Source organism: Diabrotica virgifera, chromosome 1 (assembly GCF_917563875.1).
Source record: "Diabrotica virgifera virgifera chromosome 1, PGI_DIABVI_V3a".
Lineage (NCBI taxonomy): Eukaryota > Metazoa > Arthropoda > Insecta > Coleoptera > Chrysomelidae > Diabrotica > Diabrotica virgifera.
The window spans coordinates 117167713-117192085 of record NC_065443.1 but is presented as its reverse complement, the minus strand read 5'-3'; the positions used below and the strand labels follow the sequence as shown (position 1 = coordinate 117192085).

The 24373-nt window shown below is 33.9% G+C and overlaps 1 protein-coding gene across 2 annotated transcripts in view; it reads left to right on the top strand.

Annotated features, from left to right (window-relative positions):
• Window positions 1-10187: 10187 nt before the first annotated feature.
• The window catches only part of LOC126890619 (uncharacterized), a 34144-nt gene continuing 19958 nt past the window's right edge, over window positions 10188-24373 (top strand). The window contains exon 1 of one of the 2 annotated variants that reach the window (XM_050659710.1): window positions 10188-10447. In XM_050659710.1, coding sequence (XP_050515667.1) covers window positions 10390-10447 — 58 coding nt within the window. In that variant the 5' untranslated portion in view covers window positions 10188-10389. The remainder of the gene's footprint in view (window positions 10448-24373) is intronic. The other variant, XM_050659714.1, reaches the window with a different exon arrangement.

Genomic DNA, 24373 nt, shown 5'->3' with positions numbered 1-24373 from the left:
AGAAACAATAAACAAAAGTAATGACATCGACTAAGGACAAGAAGGATTTTAACCACTGGTGAAATCAAACCAGAAATATTAACAATATTTTATTGTAAAATTGAAAACTTCCCAATCGTAGGTAAATAAAAATAGCAGCTAATATTACTTTGATCCCATAAGTGTACGAAACTTTATTTATCTCATTTATCTGAACTATATGTTTGTTCTCTAATAGTGTAATCGTTGTTTTTTGTATATAACGAAGAAGTGATTCAAGCACTTCAAGAATAAAGAAAGTAAAAGCAGTTGGAAAAGATAATATTTCTGGGGAAGTGTGCAGAGCATTACGAGAGATTGGAACAAGGTGGCTAACAGGTTTATTTAATAGAATTAGAGAAGTTAGACAAATGCAAGACGAATGAAGAAGCAGTATATTAGTACCTGTTTACAAAAACATGGGAGATACAACAATGTACAAACTACAGGGCCATAAAACTACTTAGTCACACCATGAAAATATGGGAGAGAGTAGTTGTTAGACGGATACGTGCAGAAACCGAAATATGCGATAATCAATTTGGGTTTATGCAGGGCAGATCAACAACAGATGCAATTTTCATTATAAGACAACAAGGATGGAAAAATACAGAAATAAAGAAACAAACGCTTATATGCTAAATCTTGAGAAAGATTTCTCTAAAGATTCTGTGGTGGGCACTCAATAACAAAGGAGTTCCGGATGAATATGTAAATATTGTGAGGGATATATATGAGGGAGCAACAATTAGTGTTAGGGCAGGTGTGGAAGAGACTAATAAATTTCATATGAAAGTAGGATTTCACGTGTATCAAGACTCAGTACTCAGTGTTTAGTCTTTATTTATTCTTATTAGTTTTGGATCAGATAACAGCGAAGCTACAGGGTAACATTCCCTGGTTCTCAATGTATGCTGTTAATGTTGTGTTAGTATGAAATGGTAAAAGCAACTTATAACAAAAACTGAAACAGTGGAGACAAGCTGGAAAAGAGTTTAAAACTTTTTGAATAGTAATAGTACTACTTACGATCGGTATTATATAGAGTAATGGAGAAATATATGGAGATGCATGTAGTGGAATTAGAGTGGGATGGATCGATTAATGAAGTGGAATGAAGCGAGTGGTTTGTTGCGTGACATAAAAATTCCAATGAAGCTGAAGGGAAAATTCTATAAAACAGCTATAAGGGAAGCTATGATGTACGGAACTGAATGTTGGACACTTAAAAGAAAGAAGAACAACGAATGCATGTGGTGGAAATGAGAATGCTTAGATGGATGACTAGTGTGAAACAGAAGGATAAGATTGGGAATGAGTATAATAGATGAAGTCTTAGGGTGACACCAATAGATGACAAAATGAGAGAGCATATGTTAAGGATAGTTTGGTCGTGTTCAACGTCGAGACGTCACCCAATACGAAGAATTCTTGAGCTGCAGGTTCCTAGAAGGAGTAAGAAATGAACACCAAAGAAAACCTGGGGTGAGACGCTTAGCAGGACATGTCGGTAAAGGGGATTAATATCTATATGATCCAAGACAGAAACTTATGGAGAACTGCAACAATTAGTGAAGCTGACCCCGCATAGAGATAAAGACAGGAATAATGATGAAACAAATAGTTTGTAGGTTTTCGCTTTGTGCATAACTGACGCGACACCTAGCGCTTTCATCTGACCTTTTTGGATCTCACAATTTTACGTTAAGCACATGATAAATAGGTAAAAGCTATATACCATTTTGACAAAAAATTTTATACATACAATGACAATGACATTACAAAGATAGCTCCAATATTGTCATATTTCGCCTGTACTCACGTTGGCATCGTTTCAAGGTACCCCACCATAGTCACGCATGGAGCGAATACGGTATACCGATTCACTAAGTTGCAAAAAACTACTTACAAATAGAGGAGGAAAGGGGCGCCTAAAATTTCTTGCCCCGGGGCGCTTGAAAGCCTAGGCGCGGCCCTGGTCGTCATCATCATCACAGAGCCAAATTTGTCCACTGTCGGACATAGGCCTCCTCAAGATGTCTCCACCCTTCTCTGTCCTGCGCAGCTGCAATCCAGTTTGTCGCTATTCTTTTAATGTCGTCGGTCCATTAGACCACCTACCAGATGGACCGACGACATTAAAACAATTGTATAGTTTCGAAAATGTAGACACTAAATTACAAGAAATGGTGATGGAGTTATTCTTGGCCTTTCATAGGAGTACACATATTTTTTGTAAGAATGAGAGGAAGCGCTACTTATATTAAAGAATTTATAATGTGGAATCGGCCATAATGGAACTGAACAATTTAGACATTGTAATTATACGGACCAACAAAAAGGCAAAATATGCATACAAAATGCTTAAATTAAATTAAATAATTACGTGAAGGCGGAACCTCTACCTCGTAAACACTAAAACCAACCAAATTTCCGAAGTAAATTTTGAAAACCTAAAAGTTTACCTTGAATAATATTCCTTTGCAGATTTTATGGACTCTGTTCAATTGTCTAGTCGCAAATTAATCTCACTCTAGTCCAATCAACAGCCATTTTCTCGTGGAATTTTGAGAACCAAGGTCGATTTTCTTGAACATTTGGATTAATTATAACCTTTGTCAAAATCTACCCTACGCCGAACGGCGCTTTTGCCCTGGGGGTGAAATTAACTACATCTAGAAGAGATTTGCGTCGGAAAGTCCTAGGTACATAAACCCAATAACAACTGAGCTATGGCTCTTTAAAAGTTGGTTTTTTCGAAGAACCACGAAATAGAGAACCTTTAATCTCAAACAACTCGAATGCTGTGCAATTTTTTGAAGAGAAATCTTTTAAAGTTCATTAAGAAATCTTTCAAATAAGCTCTAACAAAAGTTTTTTGCATAAGAACTGACTGACTTATGACGAAAATAAAGTCGTTTTCTGCTTTTTTCTTTTTGAAATGTAAAAATTAAACCCTCGTCGTTACAATTCTAATAGAAATGAATAGCCTCCCACTTGAAATTAACCTTATTTAGGTATAATTCATACGATCCATGTCATTTGACCGGTTTGGAATGCTTAGTTTAGAAAAAATAGATTAAATCGAAAATGACATTTTTAAAATTAAAAGAAAGTAATTAAGTATTTTCTGTGGGAAATAAGCCACAATTTTACTAAAAAATGAATTTATTAACGTTTCGAAGCCCAAATCGGGTTTCGTTGTCAAAATACAAAATACTATTAAAATAAACAAAAATGTTGTTGCTAAGTAAAAAAATTCTTCTAATAATTTATTTAATCTGACTCATTTATATTGGCAATTCAGACGTATATTATAATATAAATGAGTCAGATTAAATAAATTATTAGAAGAATTTTTTTACTTAGCAACAACATTTTTGTTTAATTTAATAGTATTTTGTATTTTGACAACGAAACCCGATTTGGGCTTCGAAACGTTAATAAATTCATTTTTTAATAAAATTGTGGCTTATTTCCCATAGAAAATACTTAATTATAAGAATGCCACAAGGAAATAGCTTCAGAACAGCATAAAAGAAAGTATATTTTTCTTAAATAAATCTAAAAGTATTCATAATATAAAAAAAATGTTTCAAATATTAATGGTAGAATTTCTATTATTGAAAATTTTGATTTCTTTTTTGTTTTTGTATCATGAATACTTTACAGTTTATTTAAGAAAAAAGCACTTTTTTTAAATTATAATAGTCATTTTCGATTTAATCAACTATTTTTTCTAAACTAAGCATTCCAAACCAGTCGAATCACATGAGTCGTATCAAAATTATACCTAAATAAAGTTCATTTCAAGTGGTAAACTATTCATTTCTATTAAGATTGTAACGACGAGGGTTTAATTTTTACATTTCAAAAAGAAAAAAAGCAGAGAGTGACTTTATTTTCCTCATAAGTCAGTTAGTTATTACGGAAAAAACTTTTGTCAGAGCTTACTTGAAAGATTTCTTAAAGAACTTTAAATGATGCCTCTTAAGTTTTTCCAGAAAACTGCACCGCATTCGACTTATTTGAGATTGAAGGTTCTCCATTTCGAGGTTCTTCAAAAATATCCATCTTTTAAAGAGCAATAACTCAGTCTTTATTGGGTTTACCTAGGTGTTTTCGACGCGAATCTCTTGTTTTTTTAATAGCCACAATTTTGTTCTTAATGATTTTTTCTATAAAATTAATTTTCTATAAAATATTAAAATTAAGTTATTCATGAAAAACAGTTATAAAAACGTGAGTTTTTTCAATGAAAAATGCATACTTTCAATCGCAAATAACTTGGAAAGTGTCAATTTTGCAAAAAAATTTTATAGATCAAAATTTACTCAGAATTGGTCACTCTATCGATTTTCATAGTTGTTTTGATTAAAGATTTTCATTTCCTAGATGGGGTTGTTTTCACCCCCAGGGTAAAAGCGCAGTTCGGCATAGGATAGATTTTGAAGAAGAGTGGCAAAATAACTTAAACCCAAATTTTCATTAAAATCGGTGTTGATTCTCAAAATTCCACGGTTACACAGTTTTTTACCGCTGATGAGTGGTCTACTCCTATTAATAACCTAATTGGAAAATTTTTACATAAATACGGATATCTAACGACACATGGTCCTGCCTTTGACAAGGATTTGCTCCCTATTAAAACTACGATATCTAACACTGACACAATTTTGGGAAACCTATTGGAAAAATTTTCAGTAGTAATTGCACAAGATCTCTAAAATTCTATATTAATTTTAGAGATCGAGTGCAATTTGTTGCGATTATTTCATGAATAAAACTGTTCAAAACCAAAATTTTATTGTAATTTATTTATGTAAATACAAATTAGTACAGTTAAACAAACAGTTATAAATACATATTAATTTGACGGCTGAAAGTCATCACTTTTATAATTTTTAAAACATTAATTGTCATTAATGTCACTGAATGTATTTTTTCGTAGCAACGAAGGGCATCTGACGTAATATACTTGACGACGGGAAATTATCAAAAATTATCGATTTAATTTAGATTTCTGTAGCTTTCTATTGGTCAGAATCTCCTATGAATGAAATAATCGAGATAAATTGAATTGCAAGCCAAAGTGCAAACACAATGTCAGTCTGCTATGGCCTTAACAATAACCTAAATAACAAAATCATTACAGTTGTATAAGCCTTCCAGAAAATTGATCAAAAATTTGCAGAAATAATTCGACAAGAAATAGCAAGAGTACTAAAAATGCCAACATTACATCCAGGTAAAGAAGATCACTGGCATCCCTCAACAGCCAAAAACCCATCACAATAATTCCAGCTGACAAGTTAGAGCCATAGTGATTCTAAATAAAAAATAAAAACGATTATAACACCAAAATGAACCTAAATCTAATGTATCAAAGAGGGACCCAACCACATACCTGAGGAATTCCACCAAAAAATAAACTCCGCTTACCAAGGGAGTTCAAAAGTGTCTTATTTCACAAGAAAAATTCAGTAGATATCTGAAGCTGTACTGACTACTAATTAGGCGAGGCAATGAAGCATTAAACCTAGAAATTTTGTGCAGTAAGATGAATCGTCGTGCAACTTTTTGTATTCGATTCGAGAGAGTGTCAAGCAATTTTGTGAACTAAATTGATCTTTGGCAAAAAATTTTGGGCATAAGAAAATGCATTTTCAAAGTACGTTTCGAAGAGATGGAAAATGAAAAATTTATAACTCAGAAAATATTGACGGAAATAAGATCAGTTTTTATACTTGGAGGTTTTGGAGATCACTGAACACGAATTTCATGACAGCCATGGTCTCCGAGGTACTTGGTGCCCAGGGTGGAACTCGTCGCCTGGGTCTTTCGAATAATTCGCGGGACGATCGAATAATTCGTGAAATGAAGATTGGAGCGAAAAATTGGAAAATACGTGTTCAATATTTTTCAAAAATCTATCGAATGACAATAAATACGACCCCCCTCCAGCACCTGGAGGTCGGGTGGAGGTAACTTTAAAATCTTAAATGGAAACCCCATTTGTTATTGCAGATTTGGATTGCTTACGTAAAAATAAGCAACTTTTATTCGAGACATTTTTTGGAATTGTGGATAGATGGTGCTATAATCGGAAAAAATGATTTAACGTGATACCATAGGTAAATTATAGAAACGGTCTAATATCTCGAGAAATACACTTCCAAATAAAAAACCAAAAAATACGTGTGTAATATGTTTCAAGAACCATCAAACACGACTCTCCACTCCACCCCCTGGAGGTGGGGCTGGGGGTACCTTTAAAATCTTAAATAGGAGCCAAAAATTTTTATTGCAGATTTGGATTCCTTACGTAAAAATAAGTAACTTTTATTCGAGTTATTTTTTCGAATCACGGATAAATGGCGCTATAATCGGAAAAACACTATTTATTAGCGCCATCTATCAACAATCCTGAAAAATATTTCGTAGAAATGCTACATACTAATTTTTTCATGAGGAATCCAAATCTGCAATAAAACATGGGTAATCTTTTGTGATTTTAAAGTTAACCCCCACCCCACCTCCAGGGGGTGGAGTGGAGGGTCGTGTTTGATGTTATTCGATAGGTTGTTAAAAAATATTAAACATGAATTTTTTGCTTTTTTGAATGAAGTGGAAGATGTCTTAACCCAACAAAAAATAGGCAAAGCTGCAGGTATAGATGGATTAGATGCCGAGTTGTTGAAATATCTGGGAGAATTGGGCAAAAAGGAACTTTATGAACTGTTAAACCTAACATGGAAAACTAAAAAAATACCGAGTTGTTGGAACACGGCTATAATATTGCCTATACACAAAAAAGGAGATTCGAGAGAATGTGGAAATTACAGAGGCATATCGTTGCTCTGTTCAACATTAAAAGTCTACGAAATTATCCTACAACGGAAGCTCCGGAATTTAGTCGAGCCTAGATTAGCAGATATTCAAAGTGGGTTTAGGCCAGCACATAGCGTCCAGGACCATATCTTCACTCTACAGCAGATCTTCGAAAAAGCCATACTAAAAGATGAAAAGGTATATTTGGGATACGAAAAAAGCTTTTGACATGGTAAGCCGGGAGGGAATATGGCAAAGCTTGACAAATAAGGAAGTGGATATGGAACTGATAACCACAATCCAGAGTTTGTATTGCAATACCATAAATCAGGTAAGAACAGGCAATCTTATTTCCAGCAAATTTACAAATAACGACGGAGTCAGACAAGGAGGGGTATTGAGCTCCCTACTGTTTATCTGTGTAATAGACGAAGTAATTAAAAAATGCTGACCAAAAACAAAAAATATACCATAGGATACAGAAATCTACAACAAACAAAAATCGAAACCTGTGTATTTGCAGATGATATTGTTATTGTGGCAAGAACTGAAAGAGCTCTGGAGGAGAACATAAGAATCTGGGAGGCAGAATTAAAAAATTACAATCTAATAATTAATATGAAAAAATCAAAAGTAATGGCAATATCCAAGAAAGATGTTAACTTAAATATTGAAATCCAAGGCAAAAAATAGAACAAATAGATACATTTAAATACCTTGGAATAATTTTAAATGAGAAGGGGACACAAGAAGACGAAATTGGAAATAGGATATATCATTCGCTGTATAAAAACTTCTTAAATAAAAAAAGAAATAACTAGGAAAAACAAAATGATAATATTTAAAACAATTAACGTACCTATCGCTACATATGGAGCAGAGAATTGGGTATTGCACGTCAAACAAGAAAAGTTGTGGGAGCTAGGAGAATCGATAAAAGACGTAGCGGAGATATTATAAGAGAATTAAAAGTAAAATCGTAAAAAGTAAAAGGAAAAAATTCATGAAAAGAAATTAAAATGGACTGGGCACTTATTTAGAATAAACGACGACAGACAGGTTAAAATGACATGGGAAGCGAGGCAGATAGGGAAAACCAGGAGAGGCCGACCAAGGAAAACGTGGAATACAAGTGTGATGGAAATATTGCAGAATAGAGGAAAATCGTGGCAGGAAGCCAAAGAATTAGCTAGGGACCAAAAAAAGTGGCAAGTTCCCAGGTTAAAATGACATGGAAAGCGAGGCCGATAGGGAAAAACAGGAGAGGCCGACCAAGGAAAACGTGGAATACAAGTGTGATGGAAATATTGCAGAATAGAGGAAAATCGTGGCAGGAAGCCAAAGAATTAGCTAGGGGCCGAAAAAAGTGGCGTAAGTTCGCAGAGAATAACGAGTAAAGAAGACACCTCGACACCTTACGGTATAAGAGGATCATCGATTATGTTATGTTATATTATGTTTTTGCTTTTTTATTTGGAAGTGTATTTCTCGAGATGTTAGACTGTTTCTATAATTTACCTATGGTATCAAAATAAATCGTTTTTTATGATTATAGCGCAATCTATCCACAATTCGAAAAAATGTTTCGAATAAAAGTGGCATATTTTTACGTAAGGATACTGGATATAATAAAACGCAATAGATAGATAGCTATAAATGTTTGTAACCTAACTGATCATTTTTCCGCCATTAAAACTAATTTAAATATTAAAATATATAAATATGTAAACCAGTTGATTATTAATGATCTTCGAATATAGGAAATATAAATAAATATAAATGTTATAATTACTAGTTTATTATTTCATGAGGCGTGTTTGATCGATGTAAAAAACGTAGATACAAATTTCATGGAATAGTTAATACCTGTATAAAATTTTTATTATTTAGTACATTCCTACGATTAAAAATAAATTACATTGTTTATTCCTATATACCTGTTTCGTAATCAACTCGTTATTAAATTATACAAGGGGAATGTGATAATATATTCCCCAGGCAGAAAAAAATGTGTTACGTGTTTTGTTCATGTCAAGAATCTTCTTCTTCTTCTTGGGCCACTTCTATCGGAGATTGGAGATCATCAAAGCTATCCTGACCTTGTTTACAGCTGACTTAAAGAGTTCATTAGTGGTGCAGCCAAATCATTCTCTCAAATTCCGCAACCATGGCATTCTTCTACGGTCAAGAATCATTACATGTAATTTGAGAAAATATGACAATTGCTGGAGTGGTAGTTTTTACTTACTTTCTATTAATTTGTTTCATTTAAAATAAAATTATATCATTCAAATTGTTTTACACAGAAAAAGTCAACAGTAATGTTGTATCTTAGGATATCGTTGGAGGAAGTGTTTGCTTTTCAAGCTGTCATGTCAAGAGTCTGTTCAGTCATCCAAAGTTTTTTCCTATCTATTTTTTCTTTGGGGTTTGCGTTGTTGATGGCTTATTTACTGATCCATTTCTTTGTGTATTTTCACGTTTTGTCATGGTCTTCGGTAGTCACGGGTAGGGCACCTAATTTACTAATAATTCTCTAAAATTGTCTGGGTGTTTTGGAACCAATTTTTGCTTTTTATTTGTAACATTGTCTCATTGTGTAGCTTAATGCAGAATTCTGCTTTTAAAATTTTGTGGTAGGGGTAGGAACCACGTCTTTCGAACCAGAGCTAACATAGGATCACAGGAACCACAGACGAGGTTCACCTCAAATGCTTTCAATTTTCTGCACATATCTCCATTCAAGGTCCACGATTCAACACCATAAAAAGGACAGAGAAGACGTAGCATAGCAGCATTCTGCTATAGCAAGAGAAAGGTTCTGGCTCTTGAAAAAGACCCCATACGGTTGAAGGCGGATCTAGTTTTTTCGATGAGCGTTCTTATCTCTTGGTTATTGGTCAATTCTTCATTTATTATGGTGCCGAGGTAGTTGTAGTGCCCGTTTATTTGAACGCATTTTAAATTGGAAGCAGTTAGACCAAAGTGAAGGTTGGCAGAACAAATAATGAGAATGAGAGATGGTCGACAAATAAAGAGGCTATTGGAATGGAGTTCAAGTGAAAACAAAACAAAGTTCGGACAAACACCAACATGATGGACCTATGAGTTACCATTTTTTTAACTTGTAAAGAGAGCTATTTTTTTAAAAATGAAGTTATTCGGTGAATAAAAAATAAATAAATAATTATTCTGCGATTACTAAAATTATTAAATAGTTTAAAAACGATGCATCATCACCAAGTAAAGAATAAATCACGTAACCCCCGTAAGAATACATGGAACAGAGTGGTGGGGTCTAAAATACCAAATATGAATGATAATATGACGTATATAGTATAGCAGGTTCACGCTCGATTTACTTTGACTTTGTTAGTAGCATTAATTTATCAGCAGGAGCGCTTACAGTAATTTTTCCTGCTAAGTTTTGATCGTATTTTTGTAGCAGAAGAACCCTGTTCGGAAATGAGTCACTGACAGCACAGTTTAACTTAAACAAGGTAGCCTTTATGTTTATTGGCTTTATTAAGAGGTCAAACGATGTCGAGAGTGTGTCGGGTACTTTTTGTTTTGTTTGTGAATAGTGTTATTAATACAGGTATGTTTATATTTATATCAAAACTTGTTAACTTTCATACAGACATATAATTTTATTAGCAATTATTCACTGGTGCGAATAAACAAACAATACAACAAACTAATTTGGTTTTACCTCGTGGCAAATAATTATAAACAATTGTTATCAAAAGTTAAACAAATTTAAATGTATACTTTAGAATTGTAAAAAATGTTATTCAATATTGATCCTTAGATATCTTTCGTTACACGGGTGTAAGAACCAATATATTTCACCATATTTTGTTTCCATGCAAACGTGGTTGGTGTTGGTACAGTCAAAAACACAAAGGGGGTAGTAAGGTAGTACATGCGAAAATAATGGCGCACGAAACAAACAGCGCGAAAATTCAATGGCAGCAACTTGTCGCTGTTAAGAGTTGAAAAACCTCATCGTTACAGATTATTATCTTCTGCTTCTTATGGTGCCAATCTTGCCTTGAAGTATGGTTCGATATAGGTTGTATCGTTCTTCATTACGCATTCTATGGTCCACGTTTTGCAGTTTGCGACGTTATTTGGGTATGAATAGTTCGCGCTTTTTGTCCATTCTGTGTAGAATTTCTTTAATGTTAATTGTGTCTATCCAGGAAATCCTGAATTTGCATTTATAGCACCACATTTCAAGTGCTTCTAGTCTCTTCAGTGATGTTTCAGTTAAGGTCCATGACTCCACACCAAAGTAGGAGAATACGTATCATTTTAATAAACGAACTTGAATTTCCCAATTTTATATCGTGACTGTTAAAGACTTTTTTCATTTTGACCAAATGTCCCTGGCTTTCTCAATCCTTATCTTACCTGCCATCAAGTATTCCAACTGTTCTCCCTATTTTTGCTTAGAACTATTTATTTCGTTTTTTTATGTTAAAATTGGACCTAAACCTGCTATTTACTTCTGCTGCCCTGGAGATAAGTATCTGCGAACTTTCCAGACTATCTGCAAAAATGACAGTGTCATCAGCATTTCTTATGTTGTTCAGTCGTTCTCCATTTATAAGTATTCCCTAATTCCCTCGTCTATATCAGTTAGCACAAGTTTATAAAGTTCTCTTAATATAATATTAAATAATAATGGGGATAGTATACGGCCCTGTCGCACACCTTATTTTATTTGTATGTCGTATATTAAATGATCCCCAACTCTAGCAGCTGTAGTTTTGTTTATAATAGATATTGTTTATTTTACGACTTTCTCTACTGTCTAGGCCAAGTGAATTTAATTTTGCATCAGTTCGTCGTGACTTATCCCATCAAACGCTTTCTGATAATTAACAAAACACACAAATATATCACAAGTTGCTAGTCTAAGAGATGCGAGCGGATTTTGTGCGTGATAAGTAATATGGAAAAACTATACGGGGATATGTTAACACGTTGACGGACAGAACATCTATAGACGTCTAATTTCCATTGATGGGATGTGATACAACGTCTATAGACGTTGCATTTTTCCCTATTCTACTATGCAAATACATATAGTGTCACAACACTTGCTTATACATTTGACGCACTGTCCGTCAACGTGTTAAACTAGTTGTGTACATGACTTTCCCCAACGGCCGGAAACTAGAATGGGGTACGAGGGTAGTTATAAGGGGTCAAAGTCGCGGTTTTTATTATCTTTTTTGTGACGCTCATGATCGAGATAAGTGCACCAAAAGTTGGGAATAAGTAGGTCATGACGTAACTAAGTAAAATCTCTAGGGGCGGAACGCTGCGTGGCTGACAAAGGGGTGGGGGTAGGGGTGAATATAAAAAATATAAAGGGTCTTTTGTGACGTTCTTTGATTGATATAGTGCACCAAAATTTGGGAATAAGTAGACCATGAGATAACTAAGTAAAATCCCCAGAGCCGGAAACCAGAGTGGGGGACGAGGGTAGCTATAAGGGCTAAAAGTCGCGGTTTTTATTATTTTGTTTGTGACGCTCATGATGGAGAAAGTACACCAAAATTTTGGATTAAGTAGGTCATAACGTAACTAAGTAAAATCTCCAGTGGCGGAACGCTGCTTGGGGTACAAGAAGTGGTAGGAAGGGGTGAGTATACAAATATAAGGGGTTTTTTGTCGTTCGTGATCGAGATAGTGCACCAAAATTTGAGAATAAGTAGATCATTACATTATTAAGTAAAATCTCCAGAGGCGGAACGCTGGCTGGGGGACAAATGTTGTGATGCGTCACAAAAAAAAAATAATACAAACTGCGAACTTGACCCCTTAAAACTACCCTTATCCTCAATTCTGGTTTCCGCCCCTGGAGATTTTGCTTAGTTACGTCATGATCTACCTACTCCCAAATTTTGGTGCACTATCTCAATCACGAACGTCGCAAAAAAACCCTTATATTTTTTATATTCACCCCTGCCCCATCCCTTTCTCGGCCACGCAGCGTTCCGCCCCTAGAGATTTTACTTAGTTACGTCATGACCTACTTATTCCCAACTTTTGGTGCACTTATCTCGATCATGAGCGTCACAAAAAAAATAATAAAAACCGCAAATTTGACCCCTTATAACTACCCTCGTCCCCCACTCTGGTTTCCGGCTCTGGGGATTTTACTTAGTTATGTCATGGTCTACTTATTCCCAAATTTTGGTGCACTATCTCAATCACGAATGTCGCAAAAACCCCTTATATTTTTTATATTCACCCCTGCCCCACCCCTTTGTCGGCCAGGCAGCGTTCCACCCCTGGAGATTTTACTTAGTTACGTCATGACCTATTTATTACCAAATTTTGGTGCACTATATCAATCAAGAACGTCGCAAAAGAACCTTTATATTTTTTATATTCACCGCCCCTAGAGATTTTACTTAATTACGTCATGACCTACTTATTCCCAAATTTTGGTGCACTATCTCGATCATGAGCGTCACAAAAAAATAATAAAAATCGCGACTTTGACCCCTTATAACTACCCTCGTCCCCCACTCTGGTTTCCGGCCGTTGGGGAAACTCATGTACACAACTAATTCAACATATACCCGTATAGTTTTTCCATTTTAGTTATCACGCACAAAATCCGCTTCCATCTCTACGACTATGCGTCTCTACATCGTTGAAAGAGAACATATTATTGCAAAAAATGCCTCTAGCGTACCCAAAGCATCCCTGAAGCCGAATTGTGTGATTCGCTTGTATTCTTCATACTTTTTTATTTAGCCTCGACAATTAATGGTCATTGGCACGGTACAGTTGATTTTACAATCAGATACCTAGTGTAGTGTGTAGTGTGTGTGTTGAGTAAATGTCTTGTTACTTTGAAAAGTCGACACTTCATTGTCTTTACAAAGAGACCCAAATTGTATCCGAACGTCTCCGCTCCCTCCGGTGAGTAGGTACGGATTCCATAAGGATAGAAATTATTTCACTTATTAATATTTAATAAATGAAAAATTTCCTACCCCTAATGCGATTCGAACTCACCACCCCCGTATCCAAAGGTAGGCTCTCTTACCACTGAGCTATAGAGGGGATATACTCTTTTAGGTATAATTTGTTAAAAAGTTTTCAGAAGTTGGCATAAGGTTTGTGTCGCCATATTTGTTTGCAGTGGTTTTTTTTGGTATTGCTGTGAAAGTTGATCTAAGCTACTAACAACTGTTGAAGTATTATTTCACCTTGGTATTATTGTTGAAGATCAAGGTACGCAGGGGCGGATGGGCCCACCGGGATACCGGGAATTTTCCCGGTGGGCCGTCGTTTGTGGGCTGCCACGCGCGGACCTAAACCCTTAATTTTTCAACTGCATGAATCTTGATTTTTATAAATCGATGTAAAAATACTGATACGGTTGCACCTAGACCTAGCAAATACCTAGACTAGACTATAAAAGTAAGAAAAGAACCAAAAATTATGTTCAACAAAAGTAAACAGGATGTATACTTTCTTTAAAGACTGGTCCAGCGCTGTTCTTTATTATGTTATTTTCTAAGCTCCCTCAAACAGCGTATACCTGCTAAATGCTACCTGCTATTTTTGTAAGCTATTATTGTATTAAAATTTACCCAGCAAGAAACACGAAAATAAACTTAAACACAATGTGTGTCTGGCACTGGCCTATGTTAAAAACATCTGCGGACAATATGCACTCCCGGCTTACAGTTTGTATCAGTCATCGTAGTTATTGTTTTCTTAGTAAAGGAAGCCCCTGGACCTTGAGACCCTAAGGATTATTTTTCGTTTTACAGTTTGTTTATTACTGTCGACGACTGTCGTTATTTGAGACAGCGGTTGTGCGAGTTTGCAAATTCTACGTCCGTCGCGTCGCCAGAAATCTTTTGGATTAACTAACGCCTTATCACTTAGTTCCGGTTCCGAAAGACACGAATTATTATGTGACGTGCGCTTTTACTTCGGGATTAGTTGAATAGTGGCGTAGAAGGATAATAATAAACATTTACCTACTTCTAACTTAACCAATAACGTTATATTACTTAAGCCGATTTATTAGAGTGGAAGTTTAAGGTAGGAAATAATTATTTAAAATAATTTTTACTATACAGGGTGTTTCAACACTATACACCGTGTCCGGAAAGTCGCGGATAAACAGTACAAGGTGTTATTCTGTACTAAAAGTTCGTATTTTTTTTTAAATAAACACATTAATAAATTAGGCAGGTGCAAGCTTTCTGTTTAAATCATTCGATTAAAATAAATTCTCGTACACTCTGTTTCATCTTCTTTCCCAAACAAAAAATTTACTTACTTTTAGTGTTTTGTAGTATTGTTAAGTTCTGTAAAAAACTATAAAATTTGTAAAAATCTATTGCTTTCAAGTGTTTTTTTACGTCTAATTCGCAAACAAATCGTTTTTGGGTGTTTGTTTATAAAGCAAGAATGTTGGTTGTGATGTCTCCTACCACGTTTAAAGGTTTGTAGGTATAGTTATGAAATACTCTGTATAAACATGCTCAAAAAGCGCCTATTCTAGCTGTTCAATAATTATGAAATTTGTTACGTTAGGACGAAAACTGCTTGTATGATAGCCGTCAGAACCAATATACTAAGTGAATAAAAAATCAAATACCAATGCCACCAAAACGAAAAGGAGGACAAGAAAAAAAACTAGAAAGGGAGAAGAAAAAAAGATGTGAAATAGCAAAAAAATGTCACTCTTTGGATAATTTGCTCAATAGTTACTCTGTTCCTTCAACTTCAGGGGTAGAAAGTGATATTAACACGGAAAAACAAGAGCAAGAGCAAAAATCCGAAGAAAATTTACCGGTTTCAGAAACTAAATTTGAAACTGAGTTAAAGCTGTCAGAGGACTCGGACGACGACATAGAGACAAGTGATGAAAGCGATAGTGAAGCTAATGTAAAAAAGGCACTTAAAGACGAAGAGGCGCTACTAAAGCTGGGACAGCCGGAAGAGACAGAATCTGGCAATTTCTTCGACCGTCCCGATCCCAATAAATTACAGCTATTTTTTGAATTCCATCCAAAGGTACCTGTCGCACAAAAAGATGTACCTTTCAATGTGGAAAAAGCGTTTACGCGTAATAATAAAACAAAAAGGAAATGGTTGAGCTATAGTGAAGAAAGAAAGGCACTTTTCTGCACAATTTGTCTTGCTTATTCAGTTGAGAGTAATAAAGATCAAAGTTCTGCTTTTGCAAGAGGTATGTCTGATTGGAAACACGTATATCAGCGAATAAATGAGCATGAAAGTTCAATCAGTCATGGAAAAAACTGCGAAACATATTTCATGTATATTAAAAATCAAACAATTGAAAAAATACTTTTTGGAAACGTTGTTGAAATGAGAAATAAAAAAGTTGCAAGCAATCGGCACGTTTTGGATGTTATTATTGATGTTATAAAACTAATTGGCAAACGAGGACTTTCTTATCGGGGCACAGCAAATGAAGCTGCATACAATCTAGAAAATGAAAACCTAGATCATGATAATTTTTTGGAAATAATCTTACTTTTATCGAAATTTGATGTTATTTTGAAGAAACATTTGGACGCCATTGTTAAAAAAAGCAAAAGTTATCACAATAGAAAAATCAAACGTCGAGCTGGAAATTTCTACACATTTTTGTCAAAAACTACTGTAAATTCAATCATTGTCATAATCACAGAAATTATTCTAAAGAAGATTTCTTCAGAGATACAGACTGCCACTATGTTCTCTATAGAAATAGACAGCACTCAAGATATTTCAGTAACAGACCAATGTTCAGTTGTAACAAGGTATGTTAAATTGTAAGTATAATAAAATCTTCACCTTTGCTTATTTTATTTTATTTCAGGTATGTTTACAACGGAACAATTCACGAACGCCTTCTTGCAGTTGTTCCTTGTCACAATTCAACAGGGAAGGGATTTCATACCATGATTCATGACATACTGGTAAAAAATGGTTTGGATGAAAAAAATTGTATTGCTGACTCTACTGATGGGGCGGCTAATATGCAAGGGAGATATTCGGGATTCTCCAGTTTCATGGTCCAGGAAAATTCAAATCATGTTCATGTTTGGTGTTATGCGCATATTTTAAATCTTGTTCTGACAGACATTTTTAAATCCCACATTAAGGCCGCATCATTTTTTTCATTACTGAATTGTATAGCAGCATTTTTTAAAGAATCTCATCAACGCATGGGTTACTGGTTGGACATTGGCAACAATGCTAGATCACAGAAACTTCAGGTGATAGGAGAAACTCGTTGGTGGTCAAAGGAAGCAGCGCTCAGTAAAATTTTTGGTAATTTTAATTAACCTAATAAAGCACTGTACGTTGATTTAATTGACATTCTTAATACAATTGAAAATTCACAAAAAATTAAGCCAGATGCAAGAGCGACTGCTGCAAATTACAAAGCACAATTACTGAAATACGAAAATATTTTAATTGGGCACATATTCTTAAAACTTTTCTCTATAACAGGCCCTTTATCAAGATATATTCAGACAACAGGGTTAGATTTATTAAAATGTAACTTTATGGTTAATGATTCTATACTGAGTTTAAAAAAAATGCAACGAAATTTTCCAGACATTGAAGCATCTGCAGATAAATTTGTAGGGTGGGCTAAACTCTCTTTTGAAAGGAGAGACTTCGAATTTTTTATTGAAGAACAATTGCCCGAGTTTCGATCAAAAAAGAAAAAGAAATTCTTTGATGAGAAAACTTCTGATGAAATCCCAGTAAGCCCAAAAGAAAATTTTAGAATTGTTTTTTTTAACGTTATTGCGGATACTGCAGTAGAATCAATCAGTAGAAGATTTGCAAACAACGCTGAATTATGTAGGGATCTGAACATTTTAGATCCAAATAATTTTGAAGAAATCGCCAAAGGTGAGCTACCTGAGAATTCTCTAAAAATATTGTCAGAAAAATTAATACAGTTTGATTCAACTCCTGCAAAGTTGAAAGAAGAGTTAGCAAGCTTTGCAAGCAACTGGAAACATATTAAATTAACAATTGAAGATTCATATGAAATAAATTATGCTAGACTTGATGTGGGGTTAGACGACTCTTCTTCTGCACAGTCAGATGTAGACGAAGATGACTTGTATAACAAAACAGAGTACAAAATCAAGGGTGTGCATCGAATCTAACAAATGTCAGAACTGTGTCATTTGTTGCTACGGTTCAATTTTAAAATATAATTTGTTTAAGGGGGCTTATTCCACGCTGGTATTGGCTTATCAATATATACTTTCATTGCCCATCTCGCAAGTGGCATGTGAACGATCGTTTTCAACTTTAAAATTTATCAAAAATAGATTAAGAAACTCCTTGTCTGATAATAGACTCGAGTCGTTCATGCTGATGAATATTGAAAATGATATACTGAGCGATATCAACAATGATGAAATTATTAATCGTTTGGGTCAAACAACCAAATTAATGAAGGACGCTTTAATGTATTAATATAATAAATAATAGGTAACCATTTAGTGATAGCTATATATGTAAAACGATATTTCATTCACCTATAGTTTATAACACATTAATTTGTTATTTATATATCTTAAATATCTTAATATAGAATTTTCTAGAGAAAACTTTGTATTTTAGATTCCAAGTTTCTATAGTTTAAAAAAATCAAAAAAACTCCCATGTATATATATATATATATATATATATATATATATATATATATATATATATATATATATATATATATATATATATATATATATATATATATATATATATATATATATTTTGGGCCGCCGTCGTTTATTCTCCCGGTAGAATTTTACTTGCCCATCCGCCCCTGAAGGTACGTAAGTCTTTTTACTGAGTCTTTGTCCATGATTTTCAAAAATGCTGCGTAGAAGGACCAAAAATCAAAAATGCTCCTTGTCCTTAACCCTAGAAGTACCAAAGAGGGTTAAAAAGTATCCAGAACATTGCATTACATCCTATTTTCTAAATACCTTTGTTCATTCATACCGTCTTGAAAGGGACGATATCATTCATGTGTCAAATTAGCAAAATCTTAAAGAAAAAATGCCAATAAGTGGGCAAAAACAACCATAGTTTGTTCAAAATGCAAGTATGTATGCGGTAAGCACAGCCAGAAGTAAAAAATGTTTCTGCATCCAACGTTGATGCCAATAATTCCGCTGAAGCCGAAGACTCCGGGTAAATTATAAATTCGTATCTTTTAACTGTTCCATTAACGTCTGAGAATAATATAAAAGTGTTATTTTTAAATTAGTTTAAATAAAGAAGCACGTTTTTGATTAATTTATGTGTGGACATTTATTGACCCTCCTTGGTCCTCATTGTTTCTACTAAAAGGTTGGTCCTACGAGGGTTAATGCTGTTTATAGCAGATTCTACTTTCGATTCGAGTACACAACTAGTTTAACATATCCCCGTATAGCTTTTCCATATTACTTATCCAGGCGCGGATCCAAGGGGGGTCAATGGGGTCAATTGCCCCCTCCTTGAGACTTCGCCTGGTGTCGCCTTTTTTTTAAGAAAGAGATAATTACGATTGAAAATAAATAGTGAGTTTTGTGTCCTGTTGACAACTGAATAACGGAATGAAACATAAAACAGAATTTCTTCTCCAAAGTACGTGTTCTCAGTCTTACTGTATGGTGTCGAGTCTTGGACTGCGAATAAAATCGATCTAGTTACCTAAATCGCCTTGAGGCTTTCGAAATGTGGTTCTATAGAAGAATTTTAAAAGTATCTTGGGTGAAGAAGATTCGAAACTCCACAATACTAGAACGTCTCAGCAAGACTACTGAGATTATAGAAGGCATCAAGAAGAGAAAAGTGGAGTATTTTGGACATGTAATAAGGAGAAGTTTCAAATATAGGTTGCTACAAAATATTATGCAAGTGAAAATAGAAGGCAAACGCCGTCCAGGACGAAAAAGCACTTTCTGGTTGATTTAAGGTGGCAGTGATTAAAATTAAGATAGCTATGATAGTAACCAACGTTCTGAAAGGACATGGTATACGAAGAAAAATAAAGTAACAGCCCATACCGAAAAAGAATCCTGCGTACGCGAGTGACGAGAAAATTTTTATTTCATTGCCCCCTCCTTGCAAGGTTGCTGGATCCGCCGGTGTACTTATCACGCAAAAAATCCGCTCGCATCTCTTAGACTAGCAAGTTGTGATATATTTGTGTGTTTTGTTAATTATCAGAAAGCGTTTGACGGAATAAATCACGACGAACTGATGCAAAATTAAATTCACTTGGCCTAGACAGTAGAGAAAGTCGTATAATAAACAATATCTATTACAAACAAAACTACAGCTGCTAGAGTTGGTGATGTGATCATTTAATATACGACATACAAATAAAATAAGGTGTGCGACAGGGCCGTATACTATCCCCATTATTACTTAATATTATATTAAGAGAACTTTATAAACTTAGTGCTAACTAATATGGACGAGGGAATTAGGGAATACGTATAAATGGAGAACGACTACCAAAAAAAAATTAAAAAAATAAATAAAAACAATTTAAACATTATTAGTTTTACATTGAAATTTTTTATTCTATTGACTTTAAAATGACTAGTTTTAATTTGCTTGTTAAATACTTGATTGTTTTATTTAATTGTTACATAGTATTTGTTATTAAATTGGTTAAAAATAAATTATGTTTGACTTCGTGAAATATCAGATGATTCCATATAATATAAGTTTGGGTGTGTGTATATAAGGTTGCCGGTTTGAGTTCATATTAACAAAATATGTACCTATTGGGAAAAACACCAAAAGCTCATAATCTTGTATACATAATGATTGTTATATTTCGTATACAGGGTGGGGCATTAGTATGACAAAGTCCAATTCCTCGTTTGTCGTAAGAGATACGAAAAAAAGTTATTTAGGTAAAAGTTGGGGCACTGATAGATCCATAATTTAAAAATATTTTCATATGTACAGGGGCGTGCGTACTGACAGGGTGACACAAACTTTTGTTTTTTTAAATGAAATACCCTGTATATTTTTACATTTTTGGATTCTCCTCAATGTTTCCTTTCTTAAAATATATGGTTTTGTAATATTATACGAGGTACTTTAAAAGATAATTCCGTCTTTTTGTTAATTTCGTAGCAATATTTACACCCTGTAGAATGGTAGTGATTTGACATCAATTTTTTATTTTAAGTTCAAACGATTTTTTAGTCTACTATTGTTAAACATTAACAGTATAGCGAAATGTTAAATTTTAGTATACAGGGTTGGTCGAAACTCGGAATGAGTATTTTCTTAGTTTTCTTAAATGGAACACCCTGTATTTTAGTATGGTAATGAAATGATATTTTATGGTACTTTTTAATTTCTTAAGCATTCCCTATACCTAAGTGCTTTAATTTGTAAGTTATTCGTGATTCTTTAAGCCAAACATTAATTAAAAAAAAATTACGTGAAATTTTATTAGGTGGCCGTGAAAATATTTAATCAAAAATAATTTTTCGAAAAAAATACATCATAATCTAGCCTGATCCTTAACTTATTAATATTGGATGAGATATCCAAATAAATTCGTAGTTAAGATTGTTGGTGCGCAAAATATTAATATAAACATAAAATATTCTACCTAGTCGGCTATGACACTAAATTCTCTTAAAAATTTAACATTTTTATAGTTCCAGTTGCTTTGTTACCATCACTAATATGAATTTTTCTAATGAGGAACTAATTAGATTTTTGTGCTAATGGAGTATAACAAAAATGTGCTACTAGCAATAAGAATTTTTCATCAGAAATTCCCCGATAGACGACAACTAAGAAGAGAAACGTTTAAAAATATACTAGAACGGTTTCAACGGACTGGACACTTAGATTATGATAAATCTGATCAAACAAAAACTATTGTAAGTGAAGAAAACAGGAATTAAATGTAATCCTTAGTGTCACTGAGGATCTGCATATTAGCACAACCGTTCTTACAATCTAAGTATCTAGTCTGTTGAAACCGTTTTAGTATACTCTCAAAAGTTTCTCTTTTTGGTTGTCGTCTATCAGGGAATTGCTGATGATAAATTTTTATTGCAAGTAAATCACTTTTGTTATACTCTCCTAGCACAAAGCCTTTTTAATAAGTTACTCATTAGAAAAATTAATATTAGTAATGGTAACAAATCAACTGGAACTATAAAAAGAGTATAATGTCAAATGTTTAAGCAAATTTTGTGTCATATCCAACTAGGTAGAAATTTGTATGTTTGATTAATATTTTAAGCACCAACAACCTTAACTACGAATGTATTTGGATATCTCATGTAATATTAATAAATGAAGGATCAGGCTAGACTATTATGTATTTTTTTTCGAAAAATTATTTTTGATTTGATATTTTCACGGCCACCGAATAAAATTTCACGTAATTTTTGTTGCAATTACTGTTTGGTTTAAAGAATCACGAATTACGTACAAATGAAAGCACCTAGGTATAGGGAATGCTTAAGAAATAAAAAGTACCATAAAATATTTTATTACAATACTAAAACACAGGGTGTTCCATTTAAGAAAACTCAGAAAATACTCATTCCGAGTTTCGACCCACCCTCTATACTAAAATTAAACATTTCGCTATACTGGTAATTATTAACAGTAGTAGACTACATTAAAAATCGTTTGAATATAAATAGAACATTTGATGTCAAATCACTATAATTCTACAGGCTGTAGATTTTGCTAAAAAATTAACAAAAAAACGTAATTAATTTTTAAACTGCCTCGTATAATATTACAAAAATGTAAAAATATACAGGGTGTTTCATTTAAAAAAACATACGTTTGTGTCACCCTGTCAATACGCACGAACCTGTATATTTGAAAATATTTTAAATTGTGTTACTATGTGTGCCCAAACTTTTACCTAAATAACTTTTTTTCGTATCTCTTACGACAAACGAGTAATTGGACTTTGTCACACTAATGTCCCACCCTGTATGTATACTGTAATATTTATATAAGGTAGTGAGATTTTTGGTTTTTTCCCAATATTCTCTTAAATAATATTATTTAAGATTCTTTCAAGCGAATACTTTATCTTACAGGTATGACAATCAAGGTCGAATGTTAATGAATGTTTTATTAAATGAATGTGTTGCTGCTTACTGCTGCTAGGAATGTGTTGCTCTGGTGATAATTCAGTACTAATATGTAAATCATTTATCCACAAAATTTTTCTTCTGTCTGGATCACGTTTGACTACAATTTTCTGATTGAATATTAGTTGCCTCTGCTCCTTCATGTGCTGTTTCCATCATTGGGTTATGAGTTATGATGGGAGATATTTCTTGTATTTCGCTGTTTTGATAGGTTCTTAAAAGGCTAATGCCGCTTAACTTCTAATTTCACGTCACCAAGCCAATGTTTTCTCCCTCTCTGTGGCCTGTTCAACAAACCCTCCTCTCACTGGCGACTCTTTTCCGATTCTGACCTCCCAAAATCCATAGATCATTCTTTCGACCGGTCTCCATTCAGTGATGTTAATTTAATACTTTTTATGACGTATCAAAATAGGCTTTTCTTATTTTGACTATTCTATAGTTGTTTCCTGTGTTTTGTTTTCAAAATTTGCCAGTAGGTACGCCCACAATTCTAATCCCTCTAACTTATTAAGGCCTTTTATCTCTATAGTTCGTGTTTTGACTTCGTACGGCAAAGCAGTTCACACGTAATATTTTCTTCTTCTTATTTCTTGGTTCTACAACTCTAAGTGAGTCTTGGTCGCGTTTACTTTTCCTCCACTCTTGCCAGTTTTGTGCAATAATCTGCCATTTTTGTACATCCATATTATACGAAGAAACATTCAAAGTCAAAGTCAACAAACTTTTCATCGATGGCGATTGAGGCAAAATGCAAAATCCTAACTAGCTATAAGCTGCAAGGCGATGTTAGGAATACCTACCTTTATATTCATGATAGTTAATTTTCAATTATAATCTCATCATTTCCTTATACGCATTTAAAGATTTTCCATTCATCAGAAGAACATTGTGAGACTCAATGTGAAAAGAACCGAAGCATCTATGTAGGAATTACTAACGAATAATGTAGTAGAGCACTCTTTTAGTGGCCTCTAGAAGAAGAAGAAGAAACGTGAAATCAAAATACTTCTCTACGATGATTATTTAAGTAAACTGCCATATCTTCTTCTTCTTCTTCTTCTTCTTTTTCTTCTTCCTTCTTGTATGAAGGCTTTAAAGCCTGTTTCTTCTTCAATATTAGCCTCCTAAATTGTTTAAATTATGGCACCACCATTTGCTTGGTCTGCCAATACTTCTTCGTCCATTTGGTGACTTATCTCGTGCTATTCGTACTATCCTATCCTCTGCCATTCTACTAATGTGTTCGTTCCACCTCTGTTTCCGTTTTGTCACCCATCCATTCATGTCTTCTACATTGCATGCTCTTCATATGTTTTCGCTTCTCTCCCTATCCAACAGATTTT